The sequence below is a fragment of the Mastacembelus armatus genome, chromosome 24 (assembly GCF_900324485.2).
Source record: "Mastacembelus armatus chromosome 24, fMasArm1.2, whole genome shotgun sequence".
Taxonomy (NCBI): Eukaryota; Metazoa; Chordata; class Actinopteri; order Synbranchiformes; family Mastacembelidae; genus Mastacembelus; species Mastacembelus armatus.
The window spans coordinates 17,670,479-17,687,771 of record NC_046656.1 but is presented as its reverse complement, the minus strand read 5'-3'; the positions used below and the strand labels follow the sequence as shown (position 1 = coordinate 17,687,771).

Genomic DNA, 17,293 nt, shown 5'->3' with positions numbered 1-17,293 from the left:
ATGCATAAAAATGTTTTACATTCTTTCCATTCCTTCTTTTGTAAACAGCACCATTTAGACAAGAACTATTTACCTTACAATCCTGCCACACATTTTCTCATAGCCTACAGTACGGACATTGGACTGGACTGCTGGCAGAAAGTGGAATGAGTAAACATAACAGAAGATGACATGAAAACAGATGGCAACAGTAGACTGTATTTATGATGGATCTGGTCCTCTCAGAAGCAGAGTGCAGCAGTTGTGGAAATGAGCCCTCTAAAGGCCAAACCACAACAAGCATTGTCAAGCAAGAAAGTGAAACAAGAAATGAAATGGGTTATTCCTGAATTCTTCTGAGGTTAGAATTATAATTTCACATCCTACTTACATGCATTATCTTCTCCTGGGTTAGGGCCTTTGGTCAAGACAGGAAATATGAAGATAATTAATGGAAAAATACTGGAGCTGCATGTTACACAAGTATACAATTATGTATGATGTGGAGTTGTGAAATACTGTACGTCAAAGTGCAGAGTGACCCTACAGTCACTCTTAGACAGGAGCTCATTGCACAATGGGATCACAAATTAAATTAGTCAAGCTTTATGTAAAACAAATTCAGCTTTCACAGCATCTGAGAAAAAAAATGACTAAAATCCTATAAATACTCATGTGTTAGTGGTTTTATGTTGCTACCAGTTGCCTAACAAGCCTGCTACTGCACTGAATGTGTCTTCCGGTTGTGACTTAAAAAAAAAACGTATCCAGAGTGTTGAATGTGTAGCGTTTCTTGTGCTGAGTGTATTGATGGCATATATATAATCAGAATATAAAACAGCCACAGAGTATCATATTTTAACCGTAGAATGTAAGCTAAAGCCCCCCAGATTCACAGAAGAAATAGAGCACATGACATAAATAATAGACCTGAACTAAATCAAGTGTCAGCTACTAACATGTACTCATTAAAAATCTTCCAACATATGTATTACAGAAATTAACTGTCTAATATAGGTAGTTGTTAGTTACTAGTTACTTTTCAAGTTACATGTTTCATACCCTGTGATGGACTAATGACCTGTCCAGGGTGTCCCCCTGCCTTTCACCCAAAGAGAGCTGGGATAGGCTCCAGCAGATCCCTGTGACCCTGGTTATGAATAAAGGGGTATAATGAATGAATGTTTCATAACTTTCATGCCTAGTAAACAGACTATCTGTTGTTTATTAAATTATCCACAATTTATTAAGTACTTCACCTTGTTCCAATTTTAAACAAGTTCAACATATGCTGTACATTAATGCAATATTAAACATCATACATATAATATTGTTTGTGATTTTACTCCATAATCAGTAAGTTTTGCTGATAGCAGACACTTTCACCTAAGTAGGATTTGAAGGCAGGACTCCTACCTCTGGTGGAGTATTTTCACAGTGTTACTGCTATTTTTACTTAAGTAAAACCTCTGAAAACTTATTCCACCTCTGTGTAAATGCGCTAAACCCTAGATCTGACATGTCAAAGCCCAGATCTGAAATTATCCCACCGAGGTCGTGTCGATTTGTGAAACACTTTTATTTTGAAAATCACGCTTATTCCACTCTGAGCTGGCCCGTTACGTCTCTCCAGGTGACCGGTGCGTGCTCGGGCGCGTGTGCTGTCGTTCACGCGCACTGGGGATTCCCCCGCGTGACAAAAACAGCTTCGACTTTCACATGTCAGCTCTTCCCCTGATCGCCTTTCATAGCTCGTAGCTCACCACCTGGAGTCCATGCTGGTATCGGCTCTTTAGACGACTGGCGGCCGCTTGTTATTCAGCACTTTCCGTCACTTCTGGGGATGACTGTGTCGCGTTTCGAGACTTTTAAAAAGATCCCAGCGTTATAACCGAAGGCCTGTTGCTGCTTGGGGGTAATGTCTCTTCGGTTAGTGGCATGAGACGCAGCGGCTCAGTCTCTGGATTCACAAAGGAGCGGTGGTTTCCTCAGGTGTCCGCGGGCTCTCCCCGAAAAACATCCGCTGCTAGAGTTTAAGTACTCGGGGAAGGCGGGAGAGGGAAACCCAGCGAGGCCACTCATCACCATGACGAGCGACGAGTGCGGCAAAGACAACTTTCTGGAGGATAACCGCACAGACTCGGGCATCGACTCGTATCGCTCGCTGAAGCTGGAGGAGCCCCGGGAGAATAGCTCCGACTTCAGCGAGCCGAGGGAGAAGTCCTCCGCCATGGAAGAGCGCCTGGACTCGGCGTACGGCTCCTCGTCCATCACGGGGGAGAGTCTGTCAGACAGTCTGGAGGGCTGCAAACTTTCCAGCGGCCGGGAGGAGCAGAAACAAAGCGCTGAACTGTCTGAACAGGAGGAGAACCTGCTCACAACTATTACTGAAGAAGGAGACACGTAGGTTTTTGTTTATTATCTAACTTTTTATTGAAATTAAGAAGCTGCCGGACTTTTCCCACATTGCCTGAGTCTTTGCTGCACACAGGTGGTAAAAAGTTCAAATATGGTGAAAAGCATTTTAAACAAATTTCAAAAACAGTTTTCAACTTTTGGACCCAAATATCCCAAAGTGAATAAACATTAGAAAGAGGAAATTTACTCTTTTCATAACTTCATTTTTAACTTGTCCACTGTAATTACCAGAGTCTGTCAGCTGCCAGGTGATGGTTACTTCACCATCAGCAGCTGGTTGGTTGGCTGATTAATCATTTGATCTTTAAAATGACCAAAAAAGTAAACATATCTCCCTTGGCATGTTCCTACTGATATAAAACAAAGAAGCAGCAAAGTCTCTCTCACATAGTATTTATTGTTTTTTTTGCTTGAAATATGTCTTTATTGGTCAATCAGATGGCAAACTAGTTGCAGATTCAGCTAATTTGAGAAATAATTTCATGGCAGATAGTTTGAGATCTAGTGGTGGTTCTAGCTCATAAATTCTTTTTTTTTATTCCACTGGAAATGATGAACTTAACACACCCACAAATGGCAGTTTTTTTGAATTGGTCAGGCTCATTGACTTTGTGGCAGTTTCCCATGGTACAGGTTTTGAAGGGGATTTCATAAAGGTGTGATCCTGTTGCAGACAGTTTTTAATGAACTTGGTGTCACGAATGTGGACGGACTTCTGTGAGGCCTCTCTCCGTCAGAAAACAGAAGTGAAACAGATAGGCCTGGACTTCCCCATGCAGTACAGACAAAGCACATGCTGTGAGGCAGCAGAGTAGTCTGCTTTTGATCCCTGAAACTTGTTGATCAGGATAGGACAGTGTACGCATCTTTACTGGTGGATCAAGAAATTCATAATTCATCAGCTTCTGTGTTTCTTTTTCTTTTTCTTTTCTTTTTCTACCGGACCAGGCATCAAATGTCGGTTGGTTAGATGCCAGTGGCTGTTTGCTGCTCTTTATTTCTCAGTTTGAGTCAATGAAACTGCAGCTTTTTGCACACAATCCAAACATCTCAACCTCCACACAAAGCTTTATCAGCCCATGTAGACCTTCTGCTGTGTCCCACTCATGTAATGCTATGTCATCAGTCTGTTTTGACGTGAAAGCATGCTCGTTAGTGACTACTGTAATGCAGTCACTGTGTTGCAGAAGTGTTGTTGTGTCTCTGACCTCTTTTCATTTCCGGTTGCTGATTGTTGGGGCCACATGGTTTCATTCTCACACCCTAACTATAGATACCTGGGAGGGAATAAAAGCACCTGAAAAACACCACAATGTGCTGCTTAGAGTGAGTGAGAATCATGCAAAAATTATTTTCCCCTGTGGGATTTTTAGTTCTTATTCATTCAAGTCTTACCGAAACCAGGAAGTCCCTTTCACATTAAAATGTTGCTCAGAAGCTTGACTTGCTGGAAGTGCAAATCCATTATTCTGCAGACATTTAAATCAGTGATAACAATGACGGGTGGGACAAAAGTTTAATAATGCATAAGCTTATGCATAAGTTACTGCAAGTAATTTACAGTTGCAGTGAAAAATGCCCAACACGTTTTCCCAGAGTAGGGTAACGTATCCAGATTGCTGGTTTTAACCCCAAAATATTCAGGTTATTATAACTGACCTGGAGACAAAGCAGCTTATCATCTGCTGCAAGCAAGCAATGTACTGCAAAAAAAAAAACAAAAAAAACTTGAATAACAATTGTTTCGAAAGTAGCTGTATTTTGATATATGCTGCATAGATGTTATATATGACCAGTTCCTTCTTTTTACAGACAATACCAAACCAGTTACAACTGGTGATGGGCTGTAGTTGTTTACTTGCAGTAACGACAAGAGCATTGTAGAACTATGTTTATGTTGTTGATGATGGTGATGATGATGATGAAGCTTACCTCCTGTAATTTTTTTTGTCCCACTCTTAATATTTTGCAATATGTTTTGATCGAAAAACAGTAGTTGACTTTTTCAGCAAAACAAGGAAGGATTGAGTCCCCATATTTATTTAATTGTGACTCGGGTGTGAAAAGTTGTTGTGAAGATTGATATCACTCATGCTGTAGCTTCAAGCAGTATTCAGTTCCCTTCACATTCTACAAGCTCTGTGCTGTAGCTTTGATGTTAAATGGGTAAAATGTATTTATTTATTATTTATGAGAAACTGAAACCCCTTTATTCACTATTTTGAAGAAAGCTGTTTGTGAGCTGTTATGACAGTTACTAAGTCTCCGCAAGCTGTGCACATCTGGATTTGGGCTACTTATCCTTATTCTGGCAGATCATCTCAACATTTGTTTGGTTTTGTGGGAAGCATCTGTGAACTGTCAACTTCAGGTCTGTCCACTGCTGTTTCTGGGGTTAAATCTGGGCTTTTGGATCTCACGTCTTTACCTCAAAGTGGCGTCCATCTGTCCTCTCAACAATAAAGGCCTGATTGGTGGAAGTACTGCTGAGATGGTCATTGTTCTGGTTCTCCTATCTCTGCTGAGGATGCCTAGAGTTCTGTTAGTGACTGTTGGTTTCTGTTCTTGTTCCTCTCCCCTCACCAGGTTAATAGTTTGACTAGGCGTCCAACTCTAGGAATAGTTCTGGTGGCTCCAAACTGGAGTCCACTGCACTTTTCTAGACTATATTCTGTTAGGTTTTTTTTTTCTTTTCTTTTCCATTCGTAGGCTCATTTAAAATCTAGACACATTAAAAAATATATTGAAATAAGTGCCATGCACCTAACCATAATTTAGAGTCCACAGCACATGGTCAGAATATTAATTTCAGTTTCTGAGTAATGAGTAATGTGTCAACCATTGCACAACATTGTAGATTAAGATCTAACCAATCAGAGACTGTACTGATAATTAATTTAGTATTATTTTAGGAATTATTAAATCCTGCAACGATTGGCTTAGTAATGCAATCATTTAACTTGAGCTCAGAAGGCAATCAGTAACTTGCTCTAAGTGGAAAGTTGAATGAAATGTCTGTGCTTTGAAAGTTTGTAGAAACTTTTGATCCCACACCGTCTGTCTCTGAATAAGGCTGCGGCGCCCAGCGTTTGGTTAAATGACATTTATTGTGAAAGAAGATAAATTCACTTTTCGTCTTTAAGGTAGCACAGTAATGTACATTTAACAGTCCATGCTGTTTTCTGACACAGTCAGTCTCAGCCGGTTACAAAGCCTTAAGTGGTGCACATGAATTAGTTTCAACCAATTAAAGTTACACTTTGATTTGAATGCTTTCAGATCTGTTTGTTCAGGAGGCCTCTTTGTGTTGTTTTACTGTAGGTTAGTCTAAATTAAGAACTAATGCTTGGTTCCATTTCCTGCTTTTTGCACACATTTGTTTGCTACAACTTCCCACTCAGGTTTTGAGGTTAGTGTGTTTTTGTTTTGTCATTTGCTCATAACCATTCAAATTGCAGACTACAGTGATGTGCCTGCTGATACTCGCTTTTAACGAGCCCTGTTAGTTTAACAGCTCGTTCTGCCATTCTCTTTACAAAAATTGCATTGCATAATATCCCTAAACTAAGCATTCAGCTGAAGTGTTACATTTTGAGGTAGTCTTTTGAGATGAGTACTTAAGAAAATTATGAGGCAACATTTTTTGTTGTTGAAATGCAGCGTTTTTTTTTTTGTTTTGTTTTTTTTTCTCTTCTGCTCAACTCTGCTACTTTTTATGTTGGTTGCTCAATGTAAGATAAAGTAAGCCTGCATGTTTTTGCAAGCATAATGGATAAAAAAAATGCTTATTCTTTGCCACTTCTGTAGAATCCTGCACCTAGCAATCATCCATGAAGACGATTTCATCACTCAGCAGTTGATACATCTATTCCCAAAAGAAGTCTTGGACATCCAAAACAATTTATACCAGGTAAATGCAACATGACTTATTCACTATACAAGCATATTGCAGCTTCTACTGGAATTTTTCAAACCAAATGACTTCCTCATTATCGGTGTCTTGATCTTGGAAACTGGCATTATTTATATCTCTGTACTTCCAGAGAATTGTTGTTCCTCTTTATTTGCAGTCTGTCCGTCTGTCAGGGACGTCACTGTGGGTGGTTCCAGTGTTAGCTCATTGGGGACTTAGAATGGAAACTCCCCTCCTCTACCTCCTGTAGAAACAGAACCACAGGGAGCTGTGGAGTGTATCCTTGTGTGGATGTGGGTGGAGGAATTGTTCCAGTCATTCAAGATGTCAGACCAGAATCTTGCTATTACAGAAACCATAGTGAAGACAGCAGACTAACACAACTGTCAAAAGGAAACATCTGAAGTTAATACTCAGCACTTCTTGCGTTGACTCAGTCAGCTCTGTGCTATCACAGAAGTGATTTTGGTTGCCTAATTTCCTTTCAGCAGTCATTCTAAGACCTCACATTCGGAGAGATTACCAATAACAATTCCTCTTTGCCTTTGCATTTTTTAAAAATTAAATCTACCGTCAGACATTAAAAAAGAAACCATTGATATCATTGGTGGTGCATTTGTGGGTTTGTATTTGCTTTGTGTCTTGCACCAAAATGCAATGCAACCACCAGGTTACTTTTGGGCAGATAGTGTGACTCTCACTTTCTCATCAGGAAGGGTTTTGTGTTTATTTTAGCTGTCCATGTGTAAACCACCAGCAGTATGCTGACAGGTCTGTTCTCTGAGGGTTGTTAAAAGACAGTCTGGGCAATGCAGAAAACAGAGGTAGGACTGGCAGAGTTGAAGTAAAGAAGGTACAGATGTTCTTAGGTGTTTTTCCATAATAAGTTACTTAAGCAATTGTGAAACTTGTTGCTAATTGATAGATTGCTTAATTGGGCATTTGTGACAGATAAATGATGTGTATTTCACCAGAGACATGCAGTGTTGATTGCATTACACATCCTTTTTTTCCCGTGCTCCTCAGAGTCCTTTACACCTGGCCACCTATCTGAACCTCACCACTGCAGTGAAGAGCCTGGTGGAGAAAGGGGCCAGCCTGGAGCTCCAGGACCAGGATGGGAACACAGCGCTCCATGTGGCCTGCCAGCATGGGCAGAGAGAGTGCGCCAATGAGATGACTAGAGACATTTCTCCCAGCAAGCTGGCACCCGTCCTTGAAACCCAGAACTGGAGAGGTACAAAAAAAATCAATTCAGGGCCTCATGATTTGGTGTTGTATGTGTCTGCATCAAATGTGTAACCATTTCAGTGAGATTTTCTGAAACTGAATTTTTCACATTATGCAACTCAGATTTTCTTTGTGTGTCCAACTGTAACATGGCCTTTTAGTACATTTAAGGTTTGTCTTTAATGTAATACAGTGTTTAAAGTAAATAATTAACATTTGACATAGAAATGAACTCCATGTTCCACATTTTAAACAAAGTGTGTACTTTCAGGTCTTGCCTGTCTTCACTTGGCTGCACTGAACAGGCAACATGAGATTATGAAGCTCCTGGTGAAAAAGGGAGCAGACCTGAATATCCAGGTTAGTCTGTCAAAGCACGCCTTACTTTACTGCATCACATGGCTTCTATAATGATGATAATAATAATAATAATACTTAAAGGGTGAATCCACGCTAAATCTTTCAACTCACAGTGTGGAAAGTATCTAATTTTTAGCCTAATTTAATTTGGCAAGAGAGAGCACTTTAAATAAGCCTCAGATTGTTTTGGATTTTAAACAGTAAATCTCTACCTGGCAGCTGTCACTGACTGGTTTTTGGGCTTTATATATATAAAAGAAAAGGAACAAAGGAAAAGATTAAAAACATCACAGTTTGTCTGTGTGTAATCAAGTTGAATTAGTATCTGTGTTGTGTTGCCGTACAGTGTCTTACATGTGTCACATGTGCCAGTATTTATAATCACACTTATCTCTTTCAAACTCCTTGTTATGTTATGTTCTTGTCTATAAATCTGTTGCACCTGTGCAATGCTGATAGTGATATGAGCTGAGCTCAAGGCTTCCTGCAGGATTCACAGAGACATAATTAGATTTGAGATATGATTAGGCTGGGCTGAACAGCCACTCTTAACTTTCTATTGATGGAAGGGAACATGGAAGTCGGTCCTAAAACTACCCCAGACATTCCTCTCAGTGTAAATCACCAGCTAAACGTGCTACTCTGCCTCACATACAGTTTGTAAATTATTTTTATTTCGTCAAAAAATGCAAAATGAACAAAATATAACAAAATACTTTTCTATATACTTACAAGTAGAAAAATATCAAATGATAATTATCACAATTTAAAGAACATACTTAATGTTATTAACTCATTTATGTAGCTCTGGGTGTATTTAGAGTATTTCTCATTGCAGGAAGGAACCAGTGGGAAAACAGCTCTTCACCTTGCTGTAGACCTGCATGACATCAAATCAGTGAAGCTGCTGCTCAACAAGGGAGCCAACGTGGATGCTGCCATGTTTAATGGCTGCACACCCCTGCATCTCGCTGTGGGAAGGCAGGATGCTGCCATTGCCACCCTCCTCTGCCAGTCTGGTGCTGACACAATGCTACGAAACATGGAGGATGAGACGGCGCTGGATCTGGCTGATGGCAATGACGATGTAAGTAATTATTATTATTAATAGTAAAATCCACAGAAGGATAGGCTGGCAAAGTTTTTATTTTCTTCCAAAAGATCTCATCCAACAATGTCTGTGTAGACAAAGCCTTAATTCTCTGTAAACCACTGTTGTCCAAAAACATCTAACAGTTAAAAATGCATCAGTGAGCCACAGCTTTACATGATGTCACCCTTTATTCAGATCAACATGGGCATTTTGGTTTATTTTGAGTCGGCCACAGAGACGATGTCAATCTGCTGTAAATACACTCACTAGAGCCCCAGTTGTGTATTAATCTGGGACTGAAAATAGTCCTATACATAAACTATTTCTTTATGGTTGAGTAATGTGTGCCAAAAATGGCAATGCCCAGTTGTTTACGGGAATCATTTAGACTTTTTTTAAAATCGTGACTCAGTTTTAAAGATTTATGGATTCCATAAGAAGAAATTGACTTGGAAATGCCACAGACAGTTTGGGCTTTTCCTGTCATTTGGTGACTTTTGGCAACAATTAGTATAAACTGGTAAACTAATAACTATTCACTGTTTGTATCCTTCCTTATCTTTTAGATTCTGGCTCTATTTCCTTTTGATGATATCCAGATCTCTGGAAGGTCGGTGGTCGGCATGAAGTTTTAAGCTGAGTCACAGAGTGACAACAATCTTGAAATTGGAGCCTCACTGCAGCAGGAATCTTTAGTTAAAAAAATAAAAGCTGTATTTGAGCTGACATGTTCATTAAATACTGTGTGTTAGTATTACACTCTGAATTGATCTATATTTATCTATTTTCTTGACAAATATGTGAACCATATAAATCCTACTTTTGTCCGACAAAGAGTGATACTTAATTGCTTAATTGAACACAGATAAAACTTTTTTTACGTTTTTGCATGCCTCTGGATGGGCAACTCACTGTGAGTGCCAAATTTTCTATTAACATCTTCATTGACCATAAAAAATTCTACCTCTTTGTCATAATTACCTAGTTTTAATGGCTAGAAATTGAACCTGCTAATTGCTGTTTCACAGTTTCTCAAACTTTATCAATAATATGATTGCTTGTGTATTTTATTGCAAGCCAGATTTTCTCCAATGTTTTAAACTCTGAAAATGTGTAATGTTTTAGTAACAAAGGTTCCATATGGAAAATGTAAAGGCAATTGTGTCCCAACAGACGTGCAGTTCTACAGTGTCAAACTAATAACATAATAGAAAACTGATTACCCATATGGAAATGTAATATATAACACAAATGCAGCTTCATCTTTTGATTTTTTTTTTTTTTTTTTTTTTTAGGCTTATTGCTTCTTATTGTGACATAGGTTTATTTATCTCATCTCAAGCTTCGTTGTTAGAAAACGGTTACTGCTCTTTAGTGTGTAACTAAACTGGCTTGTCCAGGTAATATAGGCTGTTCATTTATTTTGTAATAAAAGGTAAAAAAATACATTGCATACCTCTGCTCTTTTCTGGGTAAAGGGAAACTTTAACTTTGTCTGTACGGAATCAGTGATATGTGTGACATCTGTACGCACTTCTGCTCATGATAATGAATGTTATCGACTATCTTTTCCGAATGAGTGGCTTTATGCACCTTTTCTTTTGAATAGTACTTTTCTTTGCTTCCTGTCAGCTGCTTTTGTCAAGTGGATCTTTTGTTTTCCTGTAAGTGGCTTCCTCCTGATGGCTCCTGTAATACAAAGACTGTGGAGCAGCTGGAAATTCCACTCACTCTTAGAAGCACATACCCACAGCATGACAGGGTGAACAATGAGCTTGCAAAAAATCCTCACTCACATGTGTGTATATGGATATTAGCCAAAAACAGGTAATTACAAGATTACATTCCTCTTATCAGGTAAATATTTTTATGAAGGTTTGGCAATGGCACTATGGCAACCGGTAGCAAACAGACCAAGATGGTCAACAGCTAGAACAAATAGCTATGAAACTATACTTACTTCCCCATTGAGCCTAGGGCCTGGGAAACCCAGAGACTATTTTTGTAATGTACAGGTTATGTTGGTACTGGCATAGATAAAAGGTTGTACAGTTGTACTTACCTTTAAGAATACCATCCCATAACTTCCTTATCTAAATAAAGAACTTGTTTTAAGAATGCAAGACTGTGATACAAGCCTCAGTAACTGCTTAATAAAATGTTCACTGTTGCATTCAGTGATATAAATTGTCATTTTTTTAAAAAAATACCTACTTTACATATTGCTGAATAACTTGTAAATTGCATTCTGAGGTACCAGAGTAAATGTGCTTATTGATCACTACTATATAAAGCAGGGAGGGGACTTTGAGCTTTAGTACAGCGACACGGTGTAGTTCCTCCTCCATGCCTACAGGGGGCAGGGCAGCGGGGAGGGCGCTGTTTGTGTCCGAAGAGTAAAGAGGAGGGGACATTTCCTGCTCAAGTGAACACATCACCTATTGATAAGTAGAAGCCATCAGAGCTAAGGGTGGCTATCCCGAGAGAAGATAATCTGTAATTATTAAAGGATTGTCGCCTGTCGGTTCCGTGCGGCTTCGTGTATAGCGGCGGCGTTTGAGTCTGTCGGCGTGAGTCCTGCGCCAGGAGTCGGGCCATAAACTGGGGAAAATGCCATCTTTTTCATGGAGGTAACGTTAGAAACCAGGATGAGCTACCTGCATTATGTGTCATATAAAGATGACTTTCAAGTGTGGAAGCTCAGACGATTAATTGACGTGACCGTTGACGCCTGTTAACTATCAGTTTCCCTTTTATCGTAGTTCCAGTGACCGTGTGTTTTTAAATGTCAGTCAGATGCTGAAATACAGCTGTCCTGTTTGTGTTACAGCACATTCATCTAACCAAACTCGTAGCTAATATTTTTCATGCGTTGCCAAAATTGCGTCCCCATTGTAGGTTCACACGTTTTCTCCCAAAACGGTCATAAAATGTGACGGGCCACTACTTTGGGTTTCCCCCTCTTTGTTTGCAGAGCATAAGCTACATTAGTTTTTCCAGATGTCTTGAGGAATAACAAGTACATAGTCTGGGTCATGTCGTTGTATTTTTAAGCAAGATGTCTGCTGTCATAAAGTCATACAAAACACCAGCATTTATTCTCTCCTCAGGTAGGTTTTGGCAGTGGCCTGTCTGTGTGCTTGTGGTCTAACAGTCTGTGGGTTGGCTGCCCAGACTCTGCAGCACATTCCTTCATTTAATAAGCTGCTTGTTCAGATCCAGGTCTCGCTACAGTGGGTTATTGGCTGGCCAGGCCACAGCAAAGCCCCACACAAAGGGGCTCTGTGTGAGTCAGGCTCACAAGCCCCCTGGGAGGAGACCCGGCCTCACTCCAAAATGGCATACAGAGTCCGCAAGGACACGACAGCAAGGAGCACACCTTTTTCATAGGAAGCTAAAGTTTCATCATAACTGCATCTCAGTCATCAGTTAAGCTGTTTGTGGGGGTAGAGTCATCTAATTTCTCCCTGGCTGGCTATAGAACAGATTGAACAGATAAAAATTGTTTTATGTGACCTTCCATAAAGGTCTTGTGATCATTATTCATCTCAGAGTAAAATGTCTGTGCAGCATCTGTCAGTCAAAATGGTCCCCAGGCATGATCTGACTCACGTTCTTTTCTGACACAAAAGATTACTTTTGCAGTTCATTTAACTTTTCTTTGCTCAGAATGTGAGTGTAAGAGTATTTTCTCTGTTAAAAATCAGCTGTAAGTCAAATAATAATCCAATAAAACCACACAATGACTGAAATGTTCAGGTATTACTGAGTATATTCAACTTCATATTCAGTCTTTCATAAAGACATCTGTAACCAACATTAGCATGTTAACGTTGGTGAGGTGTGGGAAAGAATACAGTAAGATCTAACTGAATGTGACCTTGTGTTTGACTTCCTGTTACCTTTTTATCATATTTCTGTCATATTGATAATGCTATCTAAATTTACAGACAGGAATCAGTCTGAGTTTTCCAAATATTGAGTACTGTAGGTGTGCAAAAACTTGAAATTGTATTGTAGCTGAGCCTGAGAGGTACATTCTTGCACCTGTGTTGTCCCCCATAAAAGCAATTACAAATACCGTGCTTTTCAAATGTGTGTTATATATTTACTGTACTGTGTGGCCTGATTATACCATATTATGTTACTCCTGTAGGGTATGGCCTGCACTTGTGTTGCTTCTCTTTCCTTTCACTGTGGCTGCAGAAGGATTGTCACTACTGGAAGGCTGGCACGATGTCTGGCTCTTCCGCTTCCTTGTCAACATGCTGGGATACTCCACCATCATCATCCCTGGCTACTTCCTCATTAGCTACTTCAAACGCACCAATTACTTAGAAACAGGTTTGTAGCTTTGAAAACAAGATATCTACTTTGCAAATGTATTAGTTAAAAATACAAATTTGGTGCTGAATGCCTTTCTGACCACCTTGAATCTACAATTCATTTAGTATTTTTTTACTTTCGTTTCTGTCAGGTAGTGGGATTTGCTACCCTGTCATAAGGACCTGTGTGTTTGGCAGTGAAGCCAAAACAGGTCTGCTGGATGATGCGTCCATTGCACCCAGAAACGAGGGAGAATCGGGCTCGTCAGTCAGACAGGCCATCAAATTAATTTTTTGTGCAGCTGGACTACAGGTAGGAAAAATACAGAAGGTATACTGTGTTATGGTCTTTTTCAGATTTTACAGTTATACAGAGGGTTAGTTGATGTTTGGTCTACACTTTCTAAAAGATGCAGAATTGCTGCTGCTAATAATCTGAGATCTAATCCTGAAAACCCTTTTTTCTTTTCTTTTCTTTTTTTTTTTTTTTTTTTAATTCTCAGGCATCCTACCTGACATGGGGAGTCCTGCAGGAGAGGGTAATGACTCGTTCCTATGGAGCCATGACTCCAGAAGAGGAAGGGGAGAAATTCAAGGACTCTCAGTTCTTGGTCTTCATGAACCGTATCCTAGCCCTGACTGTTTCAGGCCTCTGGTGCATCCTGTTCAAGCAACCTCGCCACGGCGCACCCATGTACAAGTACTCATTTGCCTCGCTCTCCAACATCCTGAGCAGCTGGTGCCAGTATGAGGCCCTCAAGTACATCAGCTTCCCCACCCAAGTCTTGGCCAAGGCATCCAAAGTCATTCCAGTCATGCTCATGGGTAAGATCGTCTCCCGTAAAAGCTATGAATACTGGGAGTACTTCACAGCAGTGCTGATCTCAGTGGGCGTCAGCATGTTCCTGCTGTCCAGCACGGCCAGCAAGCACCCATCTACTGTCACCACCTTCAGCGGGATCATCATCCTCATTGGCTACATTGTCTTCGACAGCTTCACTTCCAACTGGCAGGACAACCTGTTCAAACACAAGATGTCATCAGTACAGATGATGTTTGGGGTCAACCTCTTCTCCTGCCTCTTCACTGTAGGTTCACTGCTGGAGCAGGGTGCCTTCTTCGACTCGTTGGCCTTCATGACACGTCATTCAGAGTTTGCCTTTCATGCCGTGTTGCTGTCTGTGTGCTCGGCATGCGGCCAGCTTTTTATCTTCTACACCATCAACCAATTTGGCGCTGCTGTCTTCACCATCATTATGACCCTGCGGCAGGCCATTGCCATTCTCCTTTCTTGTTTCCTTTATGGTCATGCTGTGACCATTGTAGGTGGCTTTGGCATTGCTTTGGTTTTTGTGGCACTTTTCCTACGGGTGTATGCACGTAGCCGCATGAAGTCAGGCCGACGGTTAGCACAGCCGCTTACACAAAAGGTGTAGCACTGCGAAGTTGCACCAAACTGCAGACTATGACCACGTTTTCTGTGGTGCTTTTTGTTTGTTTGTGTCTATCTTTGGGTCTGTTTTTGAACTGTTCCGTTTCTTTTTTTTTTTTCTTTATTAGTAACCGTACAGAAAGGGATTCTACAGTTTTGACTCTTACACCCCCAAGGGGTTCATGCGATTTGTGAGGTGAGCAGTCACAGAAGTTTTGAGTGCCTGGTAAGATTGTCTAATACATCAGTCCCCAGCTACAAACTGCTAACTGCCTTTTTCACAGTTTAACAGTGAAGCATTGTTTTTTTTAAACCACCATATGTGGCTTGTGCTGCCAGTTTAAGGTTACTGTGACCCTGGAAAAGGTCTGCGAGCTAAAAGGCTAAGCATTAATTTTGCTTAATTTTACCCCTTACTTTATCCCAAATATTTGACCATCAGCTTCTGTAAATACAACACTTTAGATGCGTTGGGTTATCTTTCAGTCACAGCAGGCAGATGTGTATCTGACAGTCCTCCATGTTGGAGAGTCGGGACCTTTGTGTCTTAATGTGGGGATTTTCTTCTAAAGCTGTAATAAATTACTGTTAAAGATACAGTATATTAACCTGTTCCACACATTACCATCTGTAACAAAGGGTGGTAAACAAGTTTGTGTAACAGAGTGCACTACTTACAAAGTATAATTTGCCCTGACGTTGTTGAACCAGATGTGGGCACTTTTTGCACTACATTATAGCATCATTTTACTTTGTTTTAAAATTTGGCTAAAAACCATGTAACTATATCTACAAGTCATTGTTTACTTCCAACCAACTTGTCTGTGTACTTTTGTAAATGATTGCTTTGTATTTCAATGTTCCATGTAAATGCTTGGAACAATACTGAATGGATCTTGATGATGCTCATTGTTGTGACAAGGATATGAAAAATACTGTAGGCCCAGTGGCTAACACTTGGCCTATAGTATTTTTACTTATAAAGGGGCAGAACAAAATGCATACAAGGGAAATGCAATGCTGCTGGTACCTTGTTTTTATCATTCAACTATTTCCTGACTGAATTAATAAGACATATTAAATTAACTTAGAACTATGAAGGCCAGACTGATTTCATTGTTTGATGTTGTGCTGAAGGATTTGCATTGAGGCCTGTGCTGTTTGCTCTGCAGGTAAAGATTATCAACCCTCTTTTTGTAAGGATCTGCATTCATGACGGCTGAACAGTTTAAATAGGTGAAAAGGTTCTTAAACTGGCACATTGAATCATAAAAAAATAAATTAAATATCCCTAATTGCATTAGTGTAGTTAATTTAAAAGGATTTACAGTGGAGCTGTGTGTTTTGGGGTAAATGCTAAAAAGTGACTTGAACATGCTGATGAGGTTACTACTATATTAACATACAGCTTACAGGATACATCTTTTTTCAATAAAATATTTATTTTTCATGAATTTGAAAAGGTGATGCATTATTTTATGAGACATATTGATCTTTTATTGCTACTTTAACTTCTGGTAAATCATTGTTTTGTTCATGGTTCATGAACTCCAGGCATGGACTGGGGGTTTCCCTAACCGGAAGGTTTCTTGGCTGGCTGCAGGTGAAAGGTGGAAACGCCAGTGCTGTACCTGGATGGAAAAACGCGGCTCATTTTTTTTTTTTTTTGCTGTAGCTAAAGTTGTAGGATTGTGTTCCCAGCTTTACAATGGAGTTTATAATCGGAAGTAGCCAAGACCTTGAGACAAATGTTTTGTTTTTTTCGGTACGCACATCAGCTAGCATGAGCTAACATGAGCTTATCCTACAGATCCAGATCCAACGTGAAATGTAAGTCTTGTTTTCTAACTTACTAACTTCTGAATTTGGAAACATGATGATTAAAGTCATGAGAAGCACCATGTGCTAAGAGTTTAGCTTTGTAAGGCGGTTTAACTATGCTGCGTAACCTACAAGCCGGCTAATGCTAGCTAGCGTTAGCATCCTGTTTTAAAACGACATAAGCGAAAAAAAACTTACGTTTGTAAACATTATTCTTATTAAATATCTCAGTCACCTGTTTGTTTATACAGCTGACAATTGTTTTCATGTGGTTTTACAAGAGTTTTGAAGGCTATAAACAACAAACCCCGAACAACAGACTTTTTGATGCCTGGCTGTGGTTGGTTGGTTTGTTGTTTCTGAATATGCATTTCCAGGGCTAAAAATAGTGGTTCAAAAAATCCTATTGTTAAACTTGACCTTTTTTATGTTTCTTAAAGTGAACAAACAACAAACAAAGACTGAGACGAATATCAGTCCATTTCCTATAAGACTATATATGAACCATGACCATAAACAGTCAAGTAGGAATTGATAGAAACAAAAAATAATGCAATAAAGCTATAATAAATAATGAGTCAATAAAAAATGATTAGATTCAGTTTTTATTTTGGTAAACTAGATTTAGCTTGGCCTTGTTCACCAATGATCATTTTTGAGCAGATGTTTAACTCAAAACACTCCAGATGTTACTGTCATGCCGATATCAATATATTTTTTGA

At 39.7% G+C, this 17,293-nt stretch overlaps 2 protein-coding genes across 2 annotated transcripts; both read left to right on the top strand.

Moving 5' to 3' along the window:
• Positions 1-1,661: 1,661 nt before the first annotated feature.
• On the top strand, positions 1,662-9,691 carry nfkbie (nuclear factor of kappa light polypeptide gene enhancer in B-cells inhibitor, epsilon). Its single transcript, XM_026318941.1, has 6 exons — positions 1,662-2,382; positions 6,205-6,307; positions 7,337-7,547; positions 7,812-7,900; positions 8,739-8,987; positions 9,560-9,691. The coding sequence occupies exons 1-6, from the start codon at positions 2,066-2,068 to the stop codon at positions 9,626-9,628; spliced, it is 1,038 nt and encodes a 345-aa protein (XP_026174726.1). The 5' UTR covers positions 1,662-2,065; the 3' UTR covers positions 9,629-9,691.
• Positions 9,692-11,402: 1,711 nt separating this feature from the next.
• slc35b2 (solute carrier family 35 member B2) lies at positions 11,403-16,204 on the top strand. Its single transcript, XM_026319395.1, has 4 exons — positions 11,403-11,623; positions 13,150-13,337; positions 13,471-13,631; positions 13,822-16,204. The coding sequence occupies exons 1-4, from the start codon at positions 11,604-11,606 to the stop codon at positions 14,752-14,754; spliced, it is 1,302 nt and encodes a 433-aa protein (XP_026175180.1). The 5' UTR covers positions 11,403-11,603; the 3' UTR covers positions 14,755-16,204.
• The last annotated feature ends 1,089 nt before the right edge of the window (positions 16,205-17,293 follow it).

Bases quoted from the DNA above. Each gene is read 5' to 3' on its own strand.
- slc35b2 (XM_026319395.1), top strand. From the start codon at position 11,604: ATGCCATCTTTTTCATGGAG. The intron at 13,338-13,470 runs GTTTGTAGCTTT...CGTTTCTGTCAG, and splicing joins CACCAATTACTTAGAAACAG to GTAGTGGGATTTGCTACCCT. The intron at 13,632-13,821 runs GTAGGAAAAATA...TTTAATTCTCAG, and splicing joins TTTGTGCAGCTGGACTACAG to GCATCCTACCTGACATGGGG.
- nfkbie (XM_026318941.1), top strand. From the start codon at position 2,066: ATGACGAGCGACGAGTGCGGCAAAGACAACTTTCTGGAGGATAACCGC. The intron at 7,901-8,738 runs GTTAGTCTGTCA...TTCTCATTGCAG, and splicing joins GAGCAGACCTGAATATCCAG to GAAGGAACCAGTGGGAAAAC. The intron at 8,988-9,559 runs GTAAGTAATTAT...CTTATCTTTTAG, and splicing joins TGGCTGATGGCAATGACGAT to ATTCTGGCTCTATTTCCTTT.